Source organism: Callionymus lyra, chromosome 4 (assembly GCF_982586985.1).
Source record: "Callionymus lyra chromosome 4, fCalLyr1.hap1.1, whole genome shotgun sequence".
Lineage (NCBI taxonomy): Eukaryota > Metazoa > Chordata > Actinopteri > Syngnathiformes > Callionymidae > Callionymus > Callionymus lyra.
Window position 1 is genome coordinate 10,874,323 of NC_141821.1, and position 25,804 is coordinate 10,900,126.

The following is a 25,804-nucleotide window of genomic DNA, read 5'->3' on the forward strand; positions in this document are numbered from 1 at the left end:
ATTTTAGGAATTTATTTTTTGCAAGTATGACCATGGAGACTCTTCTGCTGACCCTGCTTGGACTGAACACAGTGATGGGAATAGGGTACCTTTATTTTTATTTATTTTAATCAAGTTTATGTCACAAAAAAACAAATATATATATTTTTAAACTGTTTTCATGGTAAACTTTCAGTCACTGGTGTGAACACACTGTGGAAGAGAAGCTGGAGCGGGTCCTGTCCCCACGTCTGCAGATGGAGGTGAGCTGCTCTCAGGTGTACCAGTACAACACCCAGGGCTGGAGGCTGGACGTGGACGGGATGCGAGTGAGGCACGGAGGCGATGACGGCATCGCACTCTACTACAAAAAACAGGGTCTGAAGGCGTCGTGTGTTCTCTACAAGTAAGTGTTGAAGCATGGTATGAAATATTCTTCCTTTTTTAGATGAACTATTATAATTATAACTTGTGTTTGAATATATATATATGTTGCTAGGACAGTGTTTTTTTGTGTAGCTTTTATATGTTCTACACCAGAACTATGTAGTACCCTGACATTACTATTTAATTGCTGTAAACAAATATACAAGGGAAAACTGTGCATTGGATGTTCCACTACGTTGCAGTTACATGTTTTTTTTAACACAGGGGGAGCCACAAACAATGTTTTCAATCTTACATTTAGCTTCAAAATGTTTTCTAATGACCACCTCTCCTCTTGTTTCTCAGACCGCCTGAGGTGGAGACTCAGAGAGTGAACAAAACAGTGCGATCCTGCTGTGCGGGCTGGAGTGGACCACGCTGCACTGAGGGTACAAACATCTTTGAATGCATATCAGTGCGATCAATTCATTGTGGTGGGACGATTTATGTAACTCGTGTTATTTGACCCACGATATATTAATAGTTTGCAAGGATTTTCCTCAACGATACATAAAGATGTATGTGACTGAAAACGCAGAAATTCTGATAAAAAGGAAAGTGTCTGGTGCATTTATTACAAAACTTCTACAAAGTTAATAGTACACTGAACAACTGGACATATATAAGTGCATAACATAACATTAATAACATGTCTTTTGTAAACCAGGACAGTGATTTCTGATGTTGAAAAAATCAGGTAGAAACTTGCACACTAGCTAGACAAGATAAGAATTACATAAAAACATATGAAGCACATTAGGGCGTGGTGGCTTGGAAGATTCACATTGTTGCTGCTATAGTTTACCTTCGCAAAACATTTACTGCATATTGCATTTTTATCTGGTGTTCTTTCCTCATCTTTCTTGTAAAAGTGATTCGAAACTTTATAGTGTAATATTGCGGGTGGTCCGCCATTCTTGCATCTGTTCTTATCCTATCGTTCTTCTGTTGTTGACTAGGCCTGCAACTAACGACTATTTGAAAAGTTGGATAGTCACAAATGAATCTATAATAAAAATTCATCGTCAACTACTTCGATCGATTGCAGCCCTGTTTTTGAATTGTCTTACTCACCGCCTGCTGCTTACGGCTTCTTTACCCCCATTTACGGGATGAGCGCGCCCAGAAACAGGACAGGAAATATTTAAAAACTGACAGTGATAACTGAGTAGATGCTTAATGTGTGTTTTAACATTTGTCATCAGTGTATCAAGTATTTATCGGGACAGAATATGGTCTTAAGACTTATTTGTGACTATTTCTGAATGTTAAACATTCATTGATGATGTGAATAAACTCATTTTATGCTTATCTAAATATTTGTTTGACCATTTTTTAGTCTTGAATTGCTGTCGTTTGGTTTCCCCAGGAGTCGGATCACGCGGTCAGTGCTACTCCACGTGGAGCTGCGAGGAATTCCCCGGAGTCCACAACTCGTCCCTGATGAGCCAGGAGCAGTGCTGTAGCACTTTATGGGGACTGAGTTGGAGGAACGTCTCAGATATGAGCTGCCTCTCTTGCACATACACACTCCTCCCAGGTACAACAACGCACACACAGTTCAGAACATCCAAGACAACGAATCAAACAATACAGATATACTCTTCTCAGACTCGCAGTCCTCGCCTTTCGTGCGCGGCGGTCTCCTGCGGAGCATGAGGGTCCCGCAGAGCTCGGCCACCTGCATGTCCTGGGGTGGGACTCACTATCGCACTTTCGACAAGAAGCACTTCCACTTCCAGGGCAGCTGCACTTACCTGCTGGCGGCGTCTACGGACGGAACCTGGGCGGTCTACATCAGCACAGTGTGTGATGGCAGAGGGGACTGCAGCAAGGTGTCAACGTTTTTTAACATTTGTTTTCAGAGTCAGAGCCTGTAGTCGATCTTAGTTGTTTACGTGAATCTGTCTGTGTCGTCTCAGGCTCTGCGAATGATGATGGGTCTAGATTTGGTATCCATCCATCATGGGAATCTAACCCTCAACAACATGGCAGTCACGAATGGAGAGCCTGTCTTTCAAAATGGTTCGCGGATATTCACACATGAATATATACAACACGCACTTTATTGTTTGCATCATGTGTAGTAGCATCCATGACGCTTCTATAAATGTACGTTTGTCACAAAGGTCATGTCGTGTCTGTGTGCAGGGGTGAGCGTCCACTGGCTCGGAGACTTTGTGTTTGTTGAAAGTGGTCTAGGGGTGCGAGTCAAGTTCGACCGCGCCAACACCGTGTATCTGACGGTCACGGCCGAGCACCAGGCAGCCACTAGGGGTCTCTGCGGAGTCTACAACAACAAAGCTGAAGGTGAGCGTATAATTTAATACTTTAATACGCCCTTGTAAGTGCAGCAAGGCATCTATAAGATTCAACTTTCACGTTGTATACTGTTAGTAAGTTATCAAAACATCTTTGGATTCATTTTGCACATGTGTAAATTATTTCTGATGATCACCTTAAGCGTGAACATTTTATTTCTTTAAACCCGAAGATGATTTCACGACAATGGGGGGCAGAGTGTCAGAGTATGCTGCCAGCTTTGGCAACTCGTGGAAGGTTCCAGATCATCAGAATCAGGTGAACTATTTTTCTTTATATTTTCCTCTTTTTTGTGACACAGGAAAAACCATAAACACTCATAAATATATACTAAAAAGTTGGTTTAAAGTTTATTTTAATAGTCTCTGATTGATTCCACAAACTGTAATATTTGATAAACTTACTTCATATGTCCCGTAAAGTTGTATATTTGTGCCACTGACACTTTGATGATGGTTTTTAACCATCATTATCTTTCAGGGCTGCAGCGACGCTGCTGAACTGGGCCACAGCTGTGAAGCCTCAGGTGACCCAGACCTGCGCAGACAGGCTGACTCTATGTGCCACAGACTCCAAGAACAACCCTTCTCACAGTGCCACCACCGGGTCAGTTCATTTTTTTAATCCAATATTTGATTCGTTTAAAAATTATAAAGTGGAAGCCATATGTAAATGCAATACAACCAAGTAAATCCATAAAAACTAAATATTTAATAAACTAAATTAGCTTATTTTCTTCTTTTTTTACCACCTTAATTAAGATTAATCCAAATAAAACCAAGAACTAAATGTTTGAATAATTACATTCTATAGATGATATGTTAATGTTAAGGGGGGATTATGATATATTAAAATAAACATGTCACATGTAGAAGTGATGTATGCACAGAAAAATGTTGCAGTAACATAAAATATATATACATTTTTAAAGTGGTCACTCTTATTATGTAGCCAAACATTTCTCTCGTCTTCAGTCATGAGTGATTTTTACTTACTTACTTACTTTTTATGTTGCAATAACAATCTACTAACACTGGGAGAAACTAGAAGCCATTAAAGACAACAATAAAACCATCTTTAAAAATGTTTAAAACCTTTTTTTAAATGTAATTCCACCATTCCATGTTTCATTTACACTTACAAAATGTGCATACAAGTAGATATATTCAATATACTTGATCATTTTAATCTTCTTTAAGAAGATTCTTTAATCTTCATGGCTCAAGGGGCCACATATTTGGCAAAAGAGATATTTATTGTCCCCTGAAGCCTGCTACTTATATATATAACAAAATGTTTAACACATTTCTGTCTTTTGTTTCATGATTTCAGTTGGATCCAACCGCATACATGGACACTTGCCTGTACCTTTTTTGCAGCCTTCCGCCCAAAGAAAGAGAGGCGGCAGTGTGTGACACACTGGCGAGCTACGCCCGAGAATGTGCTCAGGAGCATGTCATCTTGACTTGGAGGACGGATACACTGTGTGGTACTAGAAAATATCACTTTATATTACTGAAAACTATTTGAAAATAAATGATTGAGTCCAATTTTTAATAAGCAACAAAAAGTCTTCTCACTGTTTCTCATCCTTCCCACTTTCTAGGCCGTGATTGTCCGAAAGGGCAAGTTTTCTCGGACTGTGTGTCCTCGTGTCCTCCCAGCTGTGCGTCGCCCTTCTCACATGGAGGGTCTGCCATGGTGGGTCGATGCAGAGAGGAGTGTGTCGGGGGCTGCGAGTGTCTCCCGGGTCTTTACCTTCACCAGGGACTTTGTCTAAAAAGAGACGAGTGTCCATGTTTCCACCGCAGGCGCACCTACCAGTCAGGTGACGAGATACAGCAGAGGTGCAACACCTGGTGAGGAAAACGACATTTCAGTTCCTCTGTCGGCTTATATCTGGCATCTCATATGACAGCGTCTGTCTCCTCAAGTGTTTGCAGAGCAGGTCAGTGGCAGTGCAGTGGGGAGAAGTGTGCTGCTCAGTGTAGCCTCTTGGGGGCGCTACAAGTCACCACTTTTGACAAGAAGAGATACATGCTTCAAGGAGGAAACTGTCCGTTCAATACTGTGGAGGTAAGACACGTTTACATCGGCAACAGCTGCAATAGTTCATAAAGGTATTTCTTTCTTTATTAGACAATTTAAAAAAACGTATTCAAAACTTTATTTTTACTTGGAAAAATGAAAAGCAATACAAAACAAAAAGGAAGATTTTTGAGGTTAAATAAACAAGACACACAAGTCCTACACATAATATGAAACAAACACACACAAAAACAAAACATAAAAACATTTTTCTATCAAAAGAAAAAGTGTTCAAAACATTTTTTGTTGAAACATTTTTTACATTAAAAATATGATTTTATTGGAATAGGTTTTATTAAACGACTTTATTTTTAAATTGAATAATAAACAATCACATCTCTCTTCATAAGTTTTGATGACATTTTTGAGAATGTTGACTTTGGCCTTCTATGTGCATGAATTGTAAAACTTCATATGAAACTGTATTTCTCTCAGGACTTCGTGGACAGGAAGCTGGTGGTGAGTGTCCGGTGTGGCGAGTGCTCAGCAAGTGGTCAAGCTGGTGCCGGAGCTCTGGGCTGTCTGAGGGAGATGTCGGTCACGGCTCTCCGCACGACCGTCACCATCACAGACACTGGTGAGTTGTTTCTCTTCAGTTCTATTTATGGGGGGGAGCGAACAAGACAACATTGCTTCAACTCAAACATAAGTCCAGACAATGATTGAAATACATTCTTAGATGAAACCCTTTGTGATGACAGTTAGGATCAGTGAGTTTATTTTGATCTCACGGCTACTGAATTATTTTTTTCTTTTCCCAAACATACATTATATCTTGGGATATTTAGAAAAACAGAAAACAATAGAAGATTTGTAAATATGTTCAGCCCTCCTGATGTTAGAGCAAAATTATAAAACCTGTCATCTGGAAATATTTTTACAGCTCACAAGAAACCCTGATGCTAACATTTGATGATTTAAACTTGTTTTTTTATTAGTTGTGGCTGTTTTTATTTCAAATATTAAGAATACATTTATATTTTCAATAGAAAGTAACAATTAAAGTTTGAAATTTTGCTATATTTCCAATCGTCCCATGAGCTCTTCCTGTCTGAGCCCTTGTGTCCGATGAGGAAGTCATTTTTTTCTTACAATACAAGGTGCTTTTAGGAATACCTTTATATTTTTATATTTTCTCTTATATATTTTTGAACATCCCTCTTGTATTGAAGCTTTGACATGAGCAGTTGTTCTGGAAAATAAAGTATATATTTTAACATTGTTTGTAGCAGAAGCTTAAAGGCTAACATGCTACACAGACAGGAAACACTCCGGGGAAATATTGCAAGCTTGCAAACTCTCCTTTTAAATCATACTAGTTGAGTAAAGCCTTTCAAAATAAAAAAGAATAATAGTAATATTCAGTATATTTTTATTTTGCATTTATTAATATTAGAAATCTTAAATAAAATGTTTTTTTCTTTTAAATAGCTCTTTTTAAATGTCACTTTTGATTTGATTGTATAAAATAATAAGCTTGTCTTTGTCACCTCTTATTAATGGTAAGCCGGTACATAATGTTTACCCTTAAAAAAGGGGAATTGACCCCCCGCTGCTTTTGAAGACACTAACTGCCCTCCTGCTGTGTTTCTGAAAGGCGTGGTGATGTTGAACAGTCAGAGGAAACAGCTTCCTGTCGTCACTGGAGATCTGATCGTTCGAAGGGCCTCTTCGTCTTTCCTCATGATCCAGACCTTTGGTGCACAGCTGCTCTGGCACTTGGATGGACCCCTGGTCCTCATCACTCTGCAGCCTCATTTTGCAAATAAGGTATAGTATCAATATATTCTTATAATCCAATGTGTTGCTGACGTCCAAAATCTTTTTTTTTTCCTTTAGGTTCGCGGCCTCTGCGGAACACTGACCTGGAACCAGCACGATGACTTCATGACTCCAGAGGGAGACGTCGAGAACAGTGTCACCTCCTTTGCAAAGAAGTTCACCACAGAACGCTGCCATCTATCGACAGGGGTGACCTCTGACCCCTGTGCCACGTACACACAGAGGAGGCAGTACGCTGACACCTTGTGCTCTGTCATACATAGTCGAGTGTTCAAGGTTTGCGAGCTTCGTTTTGGGCTTTCAATGAGCTTGATAAAAACTTTTCTTTCTGCACTGTACTTTCAAATATCTAGATGTATATTTCAAGTTGAAAAAATATGTATCAAACTCAAGGCCTTGGGGTCAAATCCAGCGCACCTTGTAATTTTTTTGTGGACTACAAGAGCTTTGAATGTCGTTGGTCGCTTAAAAATACATAAAAAAATTATTTGATAAACCAGCTTAGATTTTATTTTCAACAATAATACTCATTTTGCTTTCTCTGTTTAATTAAAACTCTCTTATTACCTTCCAGAGATGTCATGACGTGGTGGAGCGAGAGCCTTATTTCCGCCTGTGTATGTCTGAAGTGTGTAGCTGTGCTGCCCAGAGAGATTGTCACTGTACGGTCCTGACCGCATACGCCCGGCAATGTGCCCAGGAGGGCGTTAGCATTCAGTGGCGCAACAGCGCTTTCTGCCGTAAGTGATGAGTCGTACAGTTTTATTGATGTTTCATGAAGCAGTGTCTTCATTTCCAACCACTCTTTGCTCTATAATATTTGGCCCTGATTCACTATTTCAATGAAAGCTGGCATTTTAAAACTGAGAGTGCCATCTAGTGGCCTTTCAAAAAGATTACACTGTATCATGAAGCCTCATATGCCCATCACAAGTTTAAACTGTCCTTTTAAAATCTCATGTTTCTCTCCGTCACGCTCAGCGGTCAAGTGCTCCGGTGGACAAGTGCACCAGGAGTGCGGTCGAGCTTGCGGCAGCTCATGTTCAGACGTGCAGCAGGGATGGAGTTGTGACGGCGGGGACGGAGCGCTGTGCGTGCCCGGTTGCCAATGTCCACCAGGACTTGTGCTGGACGACCAGGGTCAGTGCGCCCCCATCAGTATGTGTCCTTGCGTGCAAGAAGACAAGATTCATCCGCCCGGAGCTGTCATTCATGACAAATGCAACACCTGGTGAGTGGGAGTTTGTGTTTTCCCATTAAATTAGATGAATGGTGGATTATTCACGAAGAAGAGCAGATTAAAAAAATAAAACTATAAGGATCTTGTACAGGCTCATCATCCTATAAGATGTTTATGATGTTTGAGCCCTTCTTGTGGCTGATAATGTTTTTTTCTTCTTGTTGTTGTCAATCTCTTGTCAGTGGTGTAAGAGTTCTGATGAAATCACTCTATGTTCCTGTTTGTCTCGATCAGGATAGGTTGATTTCATCGCATCACTTCACTACAATCACAACACTTTTTAGGATATGGAGAAGCTCACAGGCTTCTTCCTTGTAAGGATATTATTGCCTTCACCAATATAGTTGTGTTGTGGGTTGGTTTTATTTTTATGTTCACAATATTACACAAGAGTTGAATAAGATCCTTTTTTGCAGTGAAACCAGGAAATCAAATTGTTCTGCAGTTTTGTCCATATGTCTCTACTAGTGATGGGTTGATGAGGCTTCATGAAACAGCTGATCAAGTGTTATGACACAGTGTCTTCATTTTCAATGGCCACGACTGTAGATGGCACACTCAGACACACACTAAAATGATGCCAGGTTTCATGAGGCATCATCAACCCCACCACAAGTCTCTAGTAAAAATAAAAATATCCACTATTTCGACTCGATAGTCAATATATGTGTTGATTTTTATTCATATGGAATTATTTGAATAGACTTCTGATAGACCAGGGGTAGGGAACCTGGTCCAGAAAGAGCCGCAGTGGGTGCAGGTTTTTGTTCCAACCGATCAAGCATATACAGTTTAACCAATGAGGTTTCAGCTGAACAAGCAACACCAGACTGACAATCAACTGATTACACTCCTAAGACACCTGATTGGATAAAATGTGTCCTCTTGAATGGTTGGAACGAAAACCTGCACCCACTGCGGCTCTTTCTGGACCAGGTTCCCTACCCCTGTTATAGACTGTAGGACAAATGGATGACCTTGTTCAGTTTGTTTCTATGAAGTCAAATAAAATGAGCTCCTTGGTAGATGTATGCACCATCTCAGTGCTATTCTAGTATTTCAATGGAGTGACTTGTGCTCTGCTCCAGTGTCTGTGAGAGAGGGCTGTTCAACTGCACTCAGAAGCGCTGTGAGATCAACCAGTGTCCCGGTTCTCTGGTCTACGCACCCCGGTCCTGCTTGCTCACCTGCTCCAGCTTGGAGTCGCCCCAGGGTCGTCAAGGGTCCAGCGTGTCGGGCTGTAGGGAGCCGCTCTCCGGATGTGTCTGCCCCGAAGGAACTGTCCTGCTGGTGGGTTTTAATCGTAATCTAAACTCCTAAACGGTAAACTCCTCCTCAACCTTGTGAGTGGTTTATGGACTTGAGTCTCAACTGCAGGGTGATCGCTGTGTTCCGCCGGAAGAGTGTCCATGTCATCACAACGGTCGTCTCTACTACAGCAACGACACTATCACTAAAGACTGCAACACATGGTGAGAGAAGATCCACTTTGATGTGAAGTCCTCTCTGAAATCTCTTCACCCTGACCACGTCTTTGCCTCTAGTGTGTGTAAGGAGCGCCTGTGGCACTGCACTCAGTTGGCATGTGCAGGCATATGCGTCGCCACCGGTGACCCGCACTACGTGACCTTCGATGGGAGAACCTTCTCTTTTCTGGGCGACTGCCAGTACGTCCTGGCGAGGGAGACCAGTGGGTTGTTCAGCGTCACCGCTGAAAACGTGCCCTGCGGGAGCACCGGAGTGACCTGTACCAAGTCTGTGACACTTAGTCTGGGGAACACCATCATCCACCTGCTGCGAGGTGAGATAAGATGTTCTTGTTAAGTCACATAAACCGACCTTGGAAAGCTCTGAAGAGAGCAAAGACTCCACCCCTATTGAATAAGTTTACCTTAAAGTATTATACTCAATTTTTTTATCTGTAGGATTGATTATGATTTGGACAAGAAGTGGATGAAATTTACTTTAACCTTAGCATGCAACCAAAGTGAAAGAAAGAAAGATTCAATAGATTCAAAAGATCAAAATCAGTGATCAGAAAATCCCAATTTTGACTAAAAAATATATTTTAGGAACAGGTACGAATCAGACCAAAAGGATAGATATTGCAAAGTGTAATCATGGCACATTATGAAAATGAACTTTTAGGGGAAAACAATTTAAAGTTTAAATTGTTGAAGTATATGTTTATGTGATTAAATAGAAAATGTTAAAGATTAATTCAGGTCATATTGAGTAAACACATTTAATTATAAAAGCAAATGTAATTTATCATGATATACTATAATTTATTTGCATATACTAAGCAGATATTCATATAAACAAGTACTACATAAATACTACATAGCTTCCCCTGAAATATATACCATATATATATACACTATATATATAAATATTATAAGTTAATTGAATGATAACCACTTTTCTATGTATAGTTTTATCCCTCGGGTATCACTCTTCCTCCTCCAAATACTTGTTTAGAAATATATATTTTAAACCTTTTTTAAAACACATTTATATTTGTACTTTTTTATTTTTGTGTAAGGGGTTCATAGGCCAGTGTCTTTCACCATTACCAGTATTTTCTTGCTTCATTGCCAATATTGCAGCCTGGATTACTATCTAACATGATAATTAATATATATGGTTCAGTTTCTGTTTGTTTTGAGTCACACGTTTGTCTCGTTGTATTCTATAGGTAAAGCGGTGACTGTAAATGGGATGCCTGTCACCTTACCCAAGTCTTACAGTGGCAGTGGTCTCACTCTGGAGAAAGTGGGTCTGTTTGTGTCGCTCTCATCAAAATTTGGTGTGACTCTGCTCTGGGATGGAGGTACGACAAACATACCACATGCACACACACACCACAAGTGTCGACGTCACAATCCTTTTCTCAGGTATGCGAGTGTACGTGCGTCTGGCGGCACACTTGCAAGGCCGGGTGGGAGGCTTGTGCGGTAACTTTGACGGAGACACGGAGAACGACTTCACCACGCGCCAAGGAATAGTGGAGTCTACGCCCGAACTGTTCGGAAACTCCTGGAAGCTCAGCCCTTCTTGTCCGGATGTGGTGGACCAGGACCTCCGGGACCCCTGTGCTGTGAGTTACGAAGACGATGTATATATATAAATTAAACTTGGAATAAACAGACTTTTCATAGGTACCATATCCATCCTTATATTTCACCCTCTTCAGTTTCCCGCTCGCCACAGGTCAAGAGTAATTTCAATCACCTGATCACGCAACATCAACAGACTCCGCACCTCCCACTCCCCCACCATCCTTCTTCACAGCCTTGTCACCTCAATCTTGACTGTTGTGACTCCCTTCTATTCGGCCTCCTCCAGAAAAACTGGTCGATAATTCAGCCGCCCACATCATCACCAAACCCCCCACATCCCATCATATCACCATTATCCTCGCCTTCACTGGCTCCCCTTCAATCAACAAATCACCTACATACTCTTGTACACTTTCAAACCCATCCTTAACCTCGCCCTCCCTCCCTGTCTGACCTCAGTCACACCACATTTCCGACTCGCTCTCTCTGTTCCTCCTCCATCTGCCCGTCTCAGCTGAAACTCTGCTACTCTCTCTTCCTCTTCCGATCAAACTTTTACCACCTTGTTTTATTTTCCTTGATTTTCTGGAACTCCTGTGTTGTTCTCAGTATTATCTTGATCTTTAAAGTATATACTTTTTTGAGTATTGTTTTGATTGTTAAAGCGCTTTGTGACCCTGGTCTGGGAAAGCGCTATATAAATAAATATTACTTACTTACTTACTTATTTACTTAGTTTTAGCCTCGGCCTTCTGGTTTTATTTTATCTCCTGTTATTATGTGACTTTATTGTATTGTGTTATCTTGTCTTATTATTGTTTGTCTTGGTGAAGTGACCTTGAGTGCCCAGATAGACACTTTTAAATATTTTTTTATTTTATTTATTATTATTAAGACGTAATAATGGAATTTGTTTTTCTGCAGATCAATCCTCATCGAGTGACTTGGGCCAGAAAAAGATGCGCTGTTTTGACCCAGGAGCTGTTTTCCATGTGTCACCACGAGGTGCCGTTTCAGCAGTATTACGACTGGTGTGTCTTCGACGCCTGCGGGTGAGTGAGAAGCACAGTAGGAGGGGTGAGAAAATGTGATGTATATTCTCAAAAGGAAAAGAAAGGGTGGCATTTTAAACAGAAAGACAAGTAAACCAAGGTTGTTTTGTCTAAATCCCTTTTTACTTTATTAATGCCGCCCTAATGAGGTCACTGTATACAATGTTTTTGACAGCTTTCCTTTTTGTGAATATTTATTGCCCCTCAAAATAATTTCAGTAAATATTTTTGATTTATTGGTAATATTAGTTTTATTTAGTTTATTCTTGCCATAAGGTTGATTTGTCTGAAGCACGTTTTACTTTATTTATGTGGCTAAATGCTTCTGACAGCAACATTTTTATTTTGTATAAATTATTGCAGTAACTCTAAATACAACTTTCTTAAGCTGTAAGTTTCTTGTCTTTTTTGTGAATATTTATTGCCCCTCAAAATAATTTCAGTAAATATTCTCGATTTAAATAGTCATTTTAGTCACTAAAGGTTTGTATACAGTGTATTTTATTGGCATATTGACGTTTATTTTAAGTTAATCTTATTTCTTAATTGCTCTTTTGTTTATTCTTTCCATCATATTTTGCTCTTCGCTCTTCTCTTTTGGCTTCACGGCCCCTTTACAACAGTCACGGTACATAACGTGGCCCCTGAGTAAATGTAATCGCCATCACCTGGACTAAAGTCAGATCCAAAACATGATAAACGATCTGATGTTCTGTCCTCAGGTGTGACTCTGGAGGAGACTGCGAATGTCTCTGCACAGCCGTCGCTTCCTACGCCGAGGAATGCAACCGCAGAGGAGTCTACATCCACTGGAGGTCCCAGGAACTTTGTCGTACGTCTGTCGGCCTCACCTCAGCTCTGATCGTCACAATGTAACCCTGTGTTTCTGTGTTTCGACAGCACTGCAGTGTGAGAACGGTCTAGTCTATCAGCCTTGTGGTCCAGCTTGTTCTCTATCTTGTCCCAGTGTCCAGTCCAGTCCACATTCCCAGTGCAACGTCCTGTCCTGTGTGGAAGGTTGTTTCTGCCCCACAGGCACCGTCAGACATGGCAAGTCAATTACCGAGCTATATTTGATTAATAGAGCAGCTGACGAGGTATCAGGATACAGTGTCTTCATTCTGAAAGGCCACTAGATGTCACTCTCTGCTTTATAATCCTTGTCCCTCATCTACTAATTCAATGAAAACTGGCATCAAGAAAGATCTTTTTCTTAGCATCTTGTCATGGTTAAGGTTTTTACTACTATCGTTTTATTTAAGTTATTCTGAAAAGCTAATTGTTTACTTAGAGTCTGGCACTTAAGACTCATGCATTCAAGTGCATGAAGCTGTAGTGATGAGTTCACTGAGAGGGAGTTGGACAAAAAGAAAGCAGTGTCGGGAAACAAGTTTGGGGTAATGAGTGTTTAAAAAAGTGAAAAGGGAAACATAGGAAAAAACTTGTTTTGTATTAGAATTCCTGTATTTAATTCATAACACAATATCATTTTTAGTTCAACTACTTCAAGTACTACTACATTAATTAAAAAAGAAATTGTATATTGACTTGTAAATTGGCCCAAAAAGGAAGAAAATAAATCCTCAAAAGTTTGTTATTGTAAAGAAGACTAGTTTCTATTCATCAGCAGTGAGAGTTGAGAGTTCCTGTCATTTTACAGTTTTAACCAGTTTCCCTTTTCATTAAAACTAGAATAATTGTTAACGTAAACAGGCAAAGACCCTCCACAAATATTGAATTCCATCATAAAATGATCATATAAGCAAAGGTCATCTGCATAAAATTGTATTTGTCAAATGATTGAACGAGAAAGATGTGTGTGTGTTCAGGCGACAGCTGTCTCCCGTCAACTCAGTGTCCCTGTGATTGGGACGGATCCATGTTTCCACCTGGAACCAGAGTCACACAGCAGTGCCAGAACTGGTCAGCCGATGTTCACGCTCGACATGTCCGGTGACCTGGGAACATGTTTGTAAACATGTTGTGTGTTCAGTACTTGTGAAGCTGGTGTGTGGAAGTGCGATGGGGAGGCCTGTCCCCCACCCAACCCTCCCTGCTTGGACTCGGAGTTCGCCTGTGAAGGAGGACGCTGCATCCCGTCCCAGTGGGTGTGTGACAATGAAGACGACTGCGGGGACGGTTCGGACGAAATCTGTCCTTTCACGTGTTCTCCGGATCAATTCCGCTGCTCCAACACGCCGAGGTGAAGCTCAACTTTCTTTGAAGGTTTTCAACACAACAATAAAATGCTGGTGGTCGTGAAACGTTCCCTCTGCAGTGGACAGTGTTTGAACATGAACCAGCGGTGTGATGGTCATCCTGACTGTACAGACCAGTCCGATGAAGAGTTCTGTGGACCAGCAACCCCCACTCCCCACTGCCCACCTGGGGAGTTCCAGTGTGCGAACGGCAAATGTCTGTCTGCCTCTCGAGTGTGCGATGGTCGGCTCGACTGCGGTTTTGCAGACAGTTCCGACGAGCAAGGTAGTATTTTATTGCTGTGAATGTTAAACCTCAATAGTGGCTGATTTAAACGTGGGTGACTGTTCCCAGAATGTGGAGTTGTGTGTGACAAGGGGGAGTTCCAGTGCGCCGGAGGACGCTGCATCCTGTACCTCCACCGCTGCGATGGACACGACGACTGCGGCGACCTGAGCGACGAAAGAGGGTTTGTAGTTCTTTCACCCTGCGATGTCATTTTATCAGAAAGAGTACCTTCTTTAATCTATTGTCCCTGGTTTCAAGGTGTGTGTGCGCACCGGCAGAGTTTCAGTGTCCGGAGGAGAAGTGTATCGCTGCAGACAGAGTGTGTGATGGACGCAGAGACTGTGACTCTGGGACAGATGAAGACGTCTGTCCAGGCAAAGGTGAGCGAGACCCTTTTTTTAAAAAAATATATAAATATTGACTGTGATGAAAATGAATTAAGTTCCTTAAAACAGAGACGCATTTTCAAGAAATACTGATAATCGAACAGGAATCTACAGCTTCAATGTTTGTTGGTGACCTGGATTACCATCTGGATCCACATATCTTTTGAAGGACGCCTTTTTTTTTTGCCAGCGACTGGTATCTTTTAAAATGATTTTCACTGACAGATGTCGCAACAATCAAAGACAATATTTGTTAAAATAAATCTCAACAAAGTGCTCAAACAAAGTTTTAAGCTGCTCCCTCTTTTGAGTATTTAGGTGAAAATCAAAGTGTTTGACTCATCTCCAGTATAATATGTCACTTTGTTTTGGTCGCCACTCCAGCATTAAAATCCGCCTCAAAAAGTAAGGAGTAAAAAATAATGTTGGACATTGACATTGATTGATTATGGCATTAAGATTTATTTTCTTTGATGATTTCTGTGAAGTTTCCTAAAAGATCCATCTAATCTCTCTTGAAAACCAAGTTAAATATAGACATTTGTTTTGTCATTTTTTAGCTAGAGTTAGCTTGAGATTTGTTTTTCATCATAAGAACCAAAGTATTTTTTTTGTTTTTCCAATAAAAAGTATTTCATTCTTAGAAGGCGAATAAAATATTTTCTTCTTTTAAGATCCAGTAGCAAATTACAGCTCCTCTTGATCTGTAAAACGTTATTATTATTTTTTCTTGTGAGTTCTGAAACACAACTACCATCTGCAGTCCAATTGAGGTCAAGTGTTTTTGTTAATAATCTCCATACTAAAAGTAAGGATAACAATATGTGTGTGGCTTGATGGTTGGTTGCATTCTTTAGGTGTTTTTCTAACTGAGAGTGAAAAAACGCTTTTGTACATGTCTGTGTTTCTCAGTCACTTGTGGGTTGGACCAGTTTGCCTGCACTGATGGAACATGTGTGTCCACCGCCAAGCTCTGTGACGGAACCAGAGACTGTCCAGCAGGTGAAGACGAGAACACAAACAACTGCTTCTCCGTTCTAGTCACCCCTCCTCCGTCACCTGTTACCCCCACGAGTGCCCCCTCAGGTAATCCCTCTTTTTTTTTATATGTCAATGAAGTTCAATGTTCGTCTCATCGTCCGCTGCTCAGCCTGCAGATCGTACGAGTTCAGCTGCTCGACGGCGGGGCAGTGTATCCCCCGGGCTTGGCGGTGCGACGGCGAGACCGACTGTTTGGATGGTAGCGATGAGCATCAGTGCCCTGGAGTCTGTGGACCGGGTCAGGTGCCCTGCACCAGTGGAGATCAATGTGTGCCTTATCAGAAGATGTGTGATGGAACCCCGGACTGTAAAGACGCCTCAGATGAGAGCATTGACAACTGTGGTGGGCAAGAGTTCATTTCTGCATGCATGTTTCATCATAGTTTATCAACAATTAACCCTTGTGTTATCTCAGGGTCAAGGTGACTCGAAGTCCCGGGAAAAAATGTGTCTGTGGTATCCCTTGTGTTGTCTCTGGGTCATGGTGAACGACCGCCCTTTCTTTTATTAATACATATGCAGTAATGGAGGTCGTGGCCCTTGAGACCCAGAGACAACACAACGGATACTACAAACACATTTGTTTTCGGGCCTTTGGGTGACCTTGACCCTGAGATAACACAAGGGTTAAATTAGTCAAATTTGACTGTTTTGTGTGACCAGGAGTTCACTTAATCAGCTTCATTGTATTGACGATAAATCAGATCAGATGATGAAATAAGGGGAAAAGGTTTGTCTATTAAAAATGATTCCAAATGTTTTGCAAAAAATACTCAAAAATGAATGAATAGATCTCAATCAAGCTATCTGAGGATCATGGTAGATTATCAAGGCAAAACTTTTAAACAAAATAAGGCTTAACATGGTTGGAAAACAAAACACGAAACTGCACTTAAGTTCTATTGTGATTGTGTATTGGTTTTTATTAATATATCCTCAATATACATCAAAAATAATAATGAAAAATATGTTAAATGCACCAACTTATAAATGTAAGAAATGATAGAAGGTGTTTACAGAAAAAGTCATTAAAAAACGTTTAAAATAAAAATAAAACATTAATAATTTTTAAAAAATTGAATAATGAAACACTTTTTTCTCTGACTTCAGGAGGTTGCGTATGTTTTGTGTCGGATTACCAGTGATGTGTTGATGAGGATTCATGATGCAGAGCATTTTCTTAGCTCATAATGTGGTGCTGTTTATGAATAATGAAGTGGTGCACAGCCAAATATTATAGAGCACACAGCTGTTTAACTGATGGTGATGTGTGTTGGTTTCATTAGGGTCCATAAGAATCCCTCAGTGTCTCGGGAGCTTCGCCTGTGACAACCGCACTTGTGTCAACATGAGCCAGGTGTGCGACGGCGTGCAAGACTGTCCTCGTGGGGATGATGAGTTGGTTTGCGGTGAGTAGTGCACTTTTCTGTGCCAAAATGATGGAACGATTTGTCCATTTTCAGCCTCCAAAAAATGATAAAGTGGTGAAGGAGTTTGAATCCCTGAATGGAAACATCTTTTTTCTTTTCTTAGACAAAGTTGTGTCACCAGCGCCCCCTGGCGGTAAAAACGCCAGCATTACATGTCCAGAGTTTACCTGTCTTGATGGATCCTGCATTCCGTTCAACATGGTTGGTGCTCTGAACATGTTGGCAGAAGATCAAGTGTGATGACTGCTCCTGACCTTTCCTCCAGGTTTGCAACAGCGTGCCAGATTGCTGGGATTTCTCTCAAAAAGAAGCCTCTTCAGATGAACAGCACTGTCGGACCTGGAGCTCCTGGAGTCCCTGGAGCTCCTGTTCAGTGACCTGTGGCTCCGGTTCCATGAGCAGGACCAGAACTTGTCCTCCAGGGGACCCTTTAAGACAGTGTCGAGGCAACAGCCTGCAGAGGCAGCAGTGTTTTAACACCACCTGCCCTGGTATGTTGAAGAAAGATCCTCATCGCGGTGATGAAGTTCAATTCCTCTCTCTGCGTGACAGTGGACGCTCAGTGGCTGCCGTGGGTGAGCTGGTCCAACTGTTCCAGTGACTGTGGAGGAGTGCAGGTCAACCACAGAGTCTGCAGACCGCCTCGCTTCGGGGGTCGAGAGTGCTCAGAACTTCCAGGATCTGCCATGGAAATCAGTAGGAGCTCTTTTCAGCCACATAGAGAAATACAATTAGGTTGAATTTATCGACTTTGACACATGATTCAAAGTGAATTTCAGAATTATATATATCACTTTATAATGTTTTTGTTAAACTATTATATTGTTATATATTGTTGTGGTTACTTTTTGAAAAAAAAACCTGCATTAGACAAAATTGGCGAAGCAGTGACCTTTTTTATTTCTACTTTTTATTTTAATTTTAAATTGCATTGCATTTTCAACAACCATCTCAGTAGCACTGACCTGAACATCTCCCCGAAAGCTTTGCCGCCCAGCTAACCATTCACAGCTCTAGATCCTTTGATAAAGCAACAGAAATAGAATAAAAATACAGTATTATAGAGTTCTATCACCCGTCACAAAATAGAGCCATTTCTAGAAAGGCATCATGGGAGTCTACTGTTTGGTTGTTAAGGTCGGTGCAGTAATGAGCTCCTTCCACTAAGTTTTGTTGTTGTTGCTTCAAATTAACAACCTATTTGCAACAGTGTAAACAATGAGTTTGCCATGCTTAACTGCAGCTTGCTACAACATAATTAATTAAGCAGTAACATGTGCGAAAAACAAAACAAAAAAATACCCGAAACAGCTGAATTCGAACCCTGATATGGGTAAAAATCTCTGTAAACATATATTCTCCAAGTTTTTAAATGACATAAATGTTGATATATGTTTGTATAGTAGTTTGAGTATATGTGTAACGGTGTGTCCTCTTCAATGTTTATTCATAGCTCCATGCCCGGATGACAGATGCAGTAACACCAGCTGCCCCAGTGGTTTGGTCAGACTAGATTGTGTTCCCTGTGCATTGTCCTGTGCTCACGTCAGCAGCGGCTCCACCTGTGACCTCACATCGCCCTGCTTCTCAGGTCCAGCATTGACTACTGATGCGTTGATGAGGTACCATGAGACAGTGTCATCTTTATTGAAGACCACTAGATGGCACCCTGACTCTTGAATCTTAGGGTCTAAACCAATAATCTCATTCCTATTTATAAAGGCGAGCTGTAGAAAGTGAGAACCTGTATCATGAAACCTCATCAACCCGTTACTACCAGCAAGTTTGAAAATCATTCATTTTCTTCGTTCATGATTCCTCCGCCAGGCTGCTGGTGTCCGGAAGGTCAGGTGATGAGCCACACACAGAAGTGTGTGTTTCCAGAGGAGTGTGCTTGTGAAGTATCGGGTGTTGTGTACTGGCCGGGTCAGCAGATCAAAGTGGACTGTGAGATATGTACTTGCATACGAGGGAAACCGCAGAGATGTCAACCCAATCCAGACTGTGTGGGTGAGTGAGCTGTTAAAACTCTATCGTTGTGTTTGTACAACACACACTTTTCTATTGGTTGTTTTCGATGTAGTCCAGTGTGGATGGTCCTCCTGGTCTGAGTGGGGGGAGTGTCTGGGGCCCTGTGGGGTCCAGAGTATCCAGTGGTCTTTTCGAAGTCCGAGCAGCCCACTGAAGGTTGGAGACGACATCGCCTGCAGGGGAATCTACCGGAAAGCTAGACGGTACTTTTTCACTGGCCTCGGATTTCTTTAAGGCATTAATTAGAATGAAATGGATTCAAATTATTGTTTTTTTTCTCTCTATTATCTCTTTTTTAAAGTTATTTGTTGTTACCTGATTAAAATCAGGGTAGAATGTATTGTGCTCAAATACCTGACAATAAGTGATGGGTCGACGAAGCCTCATGAAGCAACCGATGAGGTATCATGATACAGTGAAACAGTATCGTCTGAAGGACCACTAGATGTCACTCTCTGTGTTATAATCTTTGACTCATAGTTCAAAAATGATCGATCGATCCATCATTAGTACATACCTCCATAGGTGCCAGATTTATATCAGTTTATAGAAATAGGGTAATCCATTAAATATTCAACCAAGTCTCATTAACCCCATCCTAATGACTATACATCCTTTTCTGACACCTGCACAACATTATGAAAACATTATCAAAAAACTTCCATAACTCTGGAATTGTTTTGACTCGATGATGATGATAGTTACACGTTTGTATAAACACTGAGCATCTTTATCGCTTCCCCTTAGTCGTCAATGCTCTTACCAAGCAATGTCCAACACAATCATACGAGAAGCCAAAATCCTACCTTATAGAAGGTCCTTCATCCCAACTGGTGTCAGGATATTTAACTCTCTACTTTAAATATCCTGATGCTTCTTGTGTGTTTTTTATTTTTTATTTTTTTCCCGTTTTTATTTCTATTTTATTTTATTTTATTCCATTTTATTTTGTTAATAGTGTTAAATTTCTAATTTTTGTAAATAATTGTATATTCTTAAGATCGTTTTTATTTTATTTTGTATTATCTCTTTTATTATTTCTTTTTCCTTGCACTTTATTTTTTTAAACTGTGCTGTTGTGAAAGTGTGTTTCCCCTCTGGGGATGAGTAAAGCTTTTCTATTCTATTCTAAACACAGTCCAGGTTCTAGTTCGAACAACATTCTTCATTGAGCATGAAACCATAAAGTATTTCTGTGGTTAGTTAAAAAAAAAAAGGAAAGAGGAAATAAATTACAACAATAGCTCACTTTTGAGAAGAAAAATTTTTGTGAGCCAATTAAAATTATTTTGTGGGTTAAATTTGACCATCTGGCCTCGGGTTTGACTGATATGATTGTACCTTCCAACTCTTAAAACATGTTTTCTAATCTATAACAACATGTAAGAAGTTGATATGTGCATGAGCAGCAGCGGTGAAAAGCCATACATTGAGGAAAACCCTTGAAACCTTGCTAAATCAAGATGAAACCACAAATCTATTTTGATCAAATCCTTAAAATGACATTACAAAACATAAGACAGAGCTAAAGTGTGTCTGTTCTTCTTCCTCTAAACATCAACAGGTGCCAGACTCCGCCGTGTGACGTCTGTGACTACCAGGGTCACTCACACACCATTGGAGACCGATGGAGGGGAGACCAGTGCCAGTTGTGCCAATGTCTGGCCAACAGAACAGTTCAGTGTTTCACCTTCTGCCCCTTCACACTCACTGGATGTCCACATGTAAGTCAACCTTACCTGACAAAAAGATTGAGAATTCAGAAGTAATGTAAATCGCATTCTGTGTCAAAAGTTACTTCAACATGATCATCTGTTTATTAAATTCACGTCGACACGTCGTCTCCAACTTTCACTGTCTGCAGTTTTATCAGCTCGACCACTGCTTCGTCCTTAACCGCTCCCATGGCAACCAAGTTTAACTCTGAGTTCTTCTCTCTTTGTCCAGGGCCAAAGTCTGGTGCCTCAGCAGGGAGACAGATGTTGTTACTGCCAAGGTAAAGTCAGGACAGACTTTTACAATTCTGAAATGTCAAGGTTATAATCTTACAAAACACACTGTTGGTGTTTTCCCATCATTCTTCAGGAGGGAATGGCACCAGTGCTGTGACAATGCAGCCCTTCACCGGGGCCTCCACGATGGAGGCGGGAACCACGACAGCGCCCATTCCCACGTTTCCTCTTCCTCCTGGTGGTGAGTGTCTTATCAACAGCTTCATTGAAAGATACTTACTGTAAACAGGTGATGCTCACATAAGTCTTAGGAGTCTTTACTTTATGAGCTTCTGTATCAATGTTTCCTAGACCTTGAAAAATAATATTCTACATATTATCTTATTAAATGAGAAAAATGTAAGTAAGTAAATAATAGTTCTTTTTAATGTGCCTTTGTTAAACTAGGGTCACAAAGTGCTTCAACGATCAAAAACAATACAGTTAAAATATATACTTTAAAAGATCAAGAATGAATCAGTCAGTAGATCATCAAACACAGAGATCGTTCCAAAGCTTAGGAGCAACAGCCTGTAAGAATTTCTGTCCTCTGGTCCTGAACCGTGTTCAGGAACCATCAGTAGATTCTGATCCACAGACCTCAGAGCCCGAGCTGGGGTGTAAGGCTGGATCAGATCATTGATGGAAGGTCTGACCATGAATAGATCTGAAAGTAAGAACCAGAATTTTAAAGTTGATCCTGAAAGAAACTGGCAGCCAGTGAAGAGTTTTAAGGATCGGAGAAATGTGAGTTCTTCTACTAGGTGAAAATTCTCGCTGCAATGGTTTAAAGTTCTATTTGAAGAGGAACCAGATTTTGAACTTTATTCTACAAATCACTTAAGTATTAATATCATTTAAGAATATTTTACACCTATTTACAACAAAATGTTTTTTCTAAACTAGAGCTTATTTATTTTACTATAACTTATAACTTATATTTTGAGGATTTTTCATCAGTGAACTTCTATTTATTTCCATCTTCGCTCCACTTCCAGATGGATGCTGGTCTCCTCTGGGTGTTCAGTTTTTGCCTCGCTCCAGTTTTCAGGCTTCCTCCCATCAGCTCGGTCATCTCCCTGAAGCTGCTCGCCTCCATGCCTGGGACCCTCAGAAAGACCTGCAGGTGAGAAGACATGTTAAAAAACATGTCACATGATGAACAGTGCTTCAACAAAAGAGTGCTGTCAATCAACAGGGGTGGAGTCCAGAACCAGACGAGTACGACAACCTGCCCCAGAGGAGCCCAGACGGACACAGCAGCAAGACTCAGAGTCCTTACTTGCAGGTCAACCTCCTGAAGTCCTACAACATCACAGGTATACAGAACTCTGACCACATAGAGTTTTCACCCACTTTTAATCATTCGTTCCATCCTTCCTTCCCCCAGGCGTGCTGACCCAGGGCGGGGGGGTATTTGGCACCTATGTGTCCAGTTTCTATCTGCAGTTCAGCGCTGATGGCAAACACTGGCACACTTACAAGGAGCTGGTGACTGACGCCAGGTCCAGAGTGAAGGTACTGACCGCAGACACTCTTAATCAACCGAGGTCTCCCCGTGACATTTATCCGCCTGTAGATTTTCCTGGGTAACCATGACGATCAAGGCGTGGCTATAGTCAAACTGGACAGGATGGTGTCGGCCCAGTTCCTCCGCCTGCTGCCACACGACTTCAACCACGGCATCTACCTTCGCCTGGAGATTATGGGCTGTGAAGATGGTCAGTGGCTGAACTGTTTCAACACACATTGAAAAGCCTGACGCGTTTCTTTCGTCTTCATTGTCCAGCTGCAGGCACGGATCTCACACCCTCCACCAGGTGTCCCACCGGTCAGTATGGATGCTCGTCGGGGCTCTGCATCGAGGCGTGGCAGCACTGCGACGGGATTCCCGACTGTCCCGATGCAGCAGACGAGTTCGACTGTCACGTTCACGGCAACATGACCACCCAGTCTGACCAGTGAGCAGAATGAGCTGATAACTCCAAGTGAGAAAGCAGTGGTTTTTTTTTTACAGTGACCATAAATCTATTTTCAGCCCGTTCACACCGACTCCTGCTCCAATCAGAACCCCATCTATGGCTGGAATAACTCACCCGGCTCTAACACCCACAGTAGGTCCTCATATTGCTCTACACAAAGGGCCAAAAATCTTTACCCGTCTGAGTCACGTTCTGAACAAAATTAATATTAAACAATTTCCCGAAGGAGACCTCCTGAGGGATCAATAAAGTTTTACCTTACCTTACCTTACCTTATATTTACCAAACTGTCCGTAACAATATGAGTCTGATTTCAATGTCTCTGCTTCCTGTATCTCTTTATCTCCGTGGCAGCTCAATCTAGTGTCCTAAGCCTCTCTTTCACTGAAACTGCTACTCTGAAAATCATGGATTACACCCTCTCTTATCTTCACCTTCCTTCATCTCTGTCTGTTACTCTGTATTATTGACTTCAATTACAGAACCACTACTCTCTCCACCTCACTTTTTCCTCCTCTCACTTTCACAAACGTCATTTCTTTCCTCTTCTTTCCAGCTCACACCTGCAATTTCATCCTTTTTCACAAAAATAATTGTGCAATTTTTTTTTTTTTACATTAATAAACCATACGTTTCTGAGCTCTGATATAGTGAGATCTAATATTTAATGTTCTTTGACAACAACATCTATCGATGCCTCAAAGAAAGCTTGACTGATTGTTGTCTCACCCTGATTACAGGACGGTGGGCCCGGATCTCATGGTACGTGTCAACACATCTATTTTGGGGGGTCAATTATATAATTACAGTAATAATGTGTATTAAAAAAAACTTTTTAATTTCGGTACATTTTTTTTTTTAGGTTAAGCTGTTCCTGAAATATAAATTATTTTATGTCTATGAATAATTGTACGTTTACCAAACTCGTCTTATTAAAGACTCCATTATGAGACATAAATCTTCTTATTTTCTTTCTTGTCGTCCGCTTTTAAATCCTGAACAAGCAGCAGATGGTAGAGTTTTAGTTTCAATCGTTTTCTCAGGATATGCCAGTTTCATGTTCTTCTTACGTACTTCTAGGGGCTTCACAAAGCAGCCTTCGTCTTTAAATTTTTTTTAATAAAAAATCCAAATTAGTTTGCCAGTTGGTCAAGTTTTTCAACATTTTGCATTGAAGTCACACATTCTTGGATAACTGTGTTTGACAGTATTCCAAGATGCAAAATGACTTCTCTTTTGGCGTGAACAACATGGCTCAACCTAAAAAATGACTCAAATAAAATGTAAATGATAGAATCTTTGGATGAATTTGAGATTATTTTAACAATAATTGTTAAATGTGTACACCTGTGTAATCATGTAAAAATGTGCGCATCACCCTGTATATACAATACATATGTCTTGTCCTGCAGGAATCTGTTCTTTCCCACTTGGACTGGAGGATGAGAGGATACACTACGGTCAGCTGACATCCTCTACTTATCGTGCGAACAACCCGGCAGATGCCGGCAGACTCAACATCGTCCCCAACGTGTGAGTGAAGATCAACAGTCGTCGTAAAATGACTATGAATATTGATTTTATTTCCCGCCACCGTTTGTTTTCAGGCAGGTCATGGAGCCGGGATGGAGCCCTTTACCAACAGACCCGCTGCCATATTTCCAAGTAGACTTCCTGGAGCCCATGTGGGTGTCTGGTGTGGTGACCCAGGGCAGTGACCGGATGTGGGGTTATCTGAGTAGGTATCGTCTAGCCTTTGCCCTGCACAGCAGCCACTTCATTGACTACACAGAGAGTGGGAAGCCTGGTGAACCAGCCAAGGTTGGTGAAAGAACATATGATGATGATGATTATGATGATGATGATGATGATCATGATGATCATGATGATGATGATGATGATGATGATGATGATGATGATGATGATGATGATGATGACGATGTGTCGTAGGTGTTTGAGGTGCGACTGGTGGGGAGTAACCCCGTGATCCGCTGGCTTGGTCGACTGATCAAAGCTCAATATCTGCGCATCATCCCTGTGGAATTCAGACATACTTTCTACTTGCGTGTGGAGATCCTCGGGTGCAGGGGAGGTGAGAACCTTTCTTTGGAAGCTCATCAGTTAATCAGAATTTTTCATTGTATTTTTTTCGAAATCCTTAATTTTTATATTGGAAGGTTTTATTTAGTTTTTATTTTAATAATAAAATAAAATAAAAAAAAATATAATATTGTTAATGCATTTTATTTACAAATAGAGTTTACATTCTTATTCAAATAATTACAAAATACATTCAGTATTTTCTTTTTAATTCATAGTCATTAAATTCTATCACACAGATTAAATTAGTAGGAAAATACTTTACTACGAGATTAAAGTCCTACAAAATACTTGAAAAAAAATATATATATATTTTACTACGAGATTAAAGTTGTAGGAAAATACTTTATCACAACTTTAAAGTTGAAGAAAAATACTTTATCACGGGATTTAAATTGAAGGAAA

The 25,804-nt window shown here is 40.8% G+C and overlaps 1 protein-coding gene across 1 annotated transcript in view; it reads left to right on the forward strand.

The window, feature by feature from the left end:
- sspo (SCO-spondin) overlaps nt 1-25,804 on the forward strand; it is a 78,172-nt gene continuing 52,368 nt past the window's right edge. Inside the window, exons 1-52 of the mRNA XM_087788755.1 lie at nt 1-85; nt 176-385; nt 712-794; nt 1,775-1,945; nt 2,017-2,240; nt 2,328-2,430; nt 2,557-2,715; nt 2,900-2,985; nt 3,208-3,333; nt 4,060-4,216; nt 4,334-4,586; nt 4,662-4,803; nt 5,251-5,392; nt 6,413-6,585; nt 6,655-6,873; nt 7,172-7,337; nt 7,579-7,828; nt 8,926-9,127; nt 9,215-9,309; nt 9,382-9,638; nt 10,536-10,670; nt 10,735-10,937; nt 11,824-11,951; nt 12,674-12,783; nt 12,852-13,001; nt 13,781-13,874; nt 13,945-14,154; nt 14,230-14,435; nt 14,505-14,619; nt 14,697-14,818; nt 15,737-15,910; nt 15,975-16,208; nt 17,152-17,274; nt 17,399-17,496; nt 17,561-17,786; nt 17,848-17,991; nt 18,749-18,886; nt 19,123-19,305; nt 19,379-19,529; nt 20,891-21,050; nt 21,274-21,322; nt 21,412-21,519; nt 22,316-22,443; nt 22,516-22,636; nt 22,708-22,835; nt 22,897-23,038; nt 23,107-23,278; nt 23,356-23,431; nt 24,040-24,061; nt 24,712-24,832; nt 24,907-25,120; nt 25,250-25,391. Coding sequence (XP_087644881.1) covers nt 27-85; nt 176-385; nt 712-794; nt 1,775-1,945; nt 2,017-2,240; nt 2,328-2,430; nt 2,557-2,715; nt 2,900-2,985; nt 3,208-3,333; nt 4,060-4,216; nt 4,334-4,586; nt 4,662-4,803; nt 5,251-5,392; nt 6,413-6,585; nt 6,655-6,873; nt 7,172-7,337; nt 7,579-7,828; nt 8,926-9,127; nt 9,215-9,309; nt 9,382-9,638; nt 10,536-10,670; nt 10,735-10,937; nt 11,824-11,951; nt 12,674-12,783; nt 12,852-13,001; nt 13,781-13,874; nt 13,945-14,154; nt 14,230-14,435; nt 14,505-14,619; nt 14,697-14,818; nt 15,737-15,910; nt 15,975-16,208; nt 17,152-17,274; nt 17,399-17,496; nt 17,561-17,786; nt 17,848-17,991; nt 18,749-18,886; nt 19,123-19,305; nt 19,379-19,529; nt 20,891-21,050; nt 21,274-21,322; nt 21,412-21,519; nt 22,316-22,443; nt 22,516-22,636; nt 22,708-22,835; nt 22,897-23,038; nt 23,107-23,278; nt 23,356-23,431; nt 24,040-24,061; nt 24,712-24,832; nt 24,907-25,120; nt 25,250-25,391 — 7,804 coding nt within the window. The 5' untranslated portion in view covers nt 1-26. The remainder of the gene's footprint in view (nt 86-175; nt 386-711; nt 795-1,774; nt 1,946-2,016; nt 2,241-2,327; nt 2,431-2,556; nt 2,716-2,899; nt 2,986-3,207; nt 3,334-4,059; nt 4,217-4,333; nt 4,587-4,661; nt 4,804-5,250; nt 5,393-6,412; nt 6,586-6,654; nt 6,874-7,171; nt 7,338-7,578; nt 7,829-8,925; nt 9,128-9,214; nt 9,310-9,381; nt 9,639-10,535; nt 10,671-10,734; nt 10,938-11,823; nt 11,952-12,673; nt 12,784-12,851; nt 13,002-13,780; nt 13,875-13,944; nt 14,155-14,229; nt 14,436-14,504; nt 14,620-14,696; nt 14,819-15,736; nt 15,911-15,974; nt 16,209-17,151; nt 17,275-17,398; nt 17,497-17,560; nt 17,787-17,847; nt 17,992-18,748; nt 18,887-19,122; nt 19,306-19,378; nt 19,530-20,890; nt 21,051-21,273; nt 21,323-21,411; nt 21,520-22,315; nt 22,444-22,515; nt 22,637-22,707; nt 22,836-22,896; nt 23,039-23,106; nt 23,279-23,355; nt 23,432-24,039; nt 24,062-24,711; nt 24,833-24,906; nt 25,121-25,249; nt 25,392-25,804) is intronic.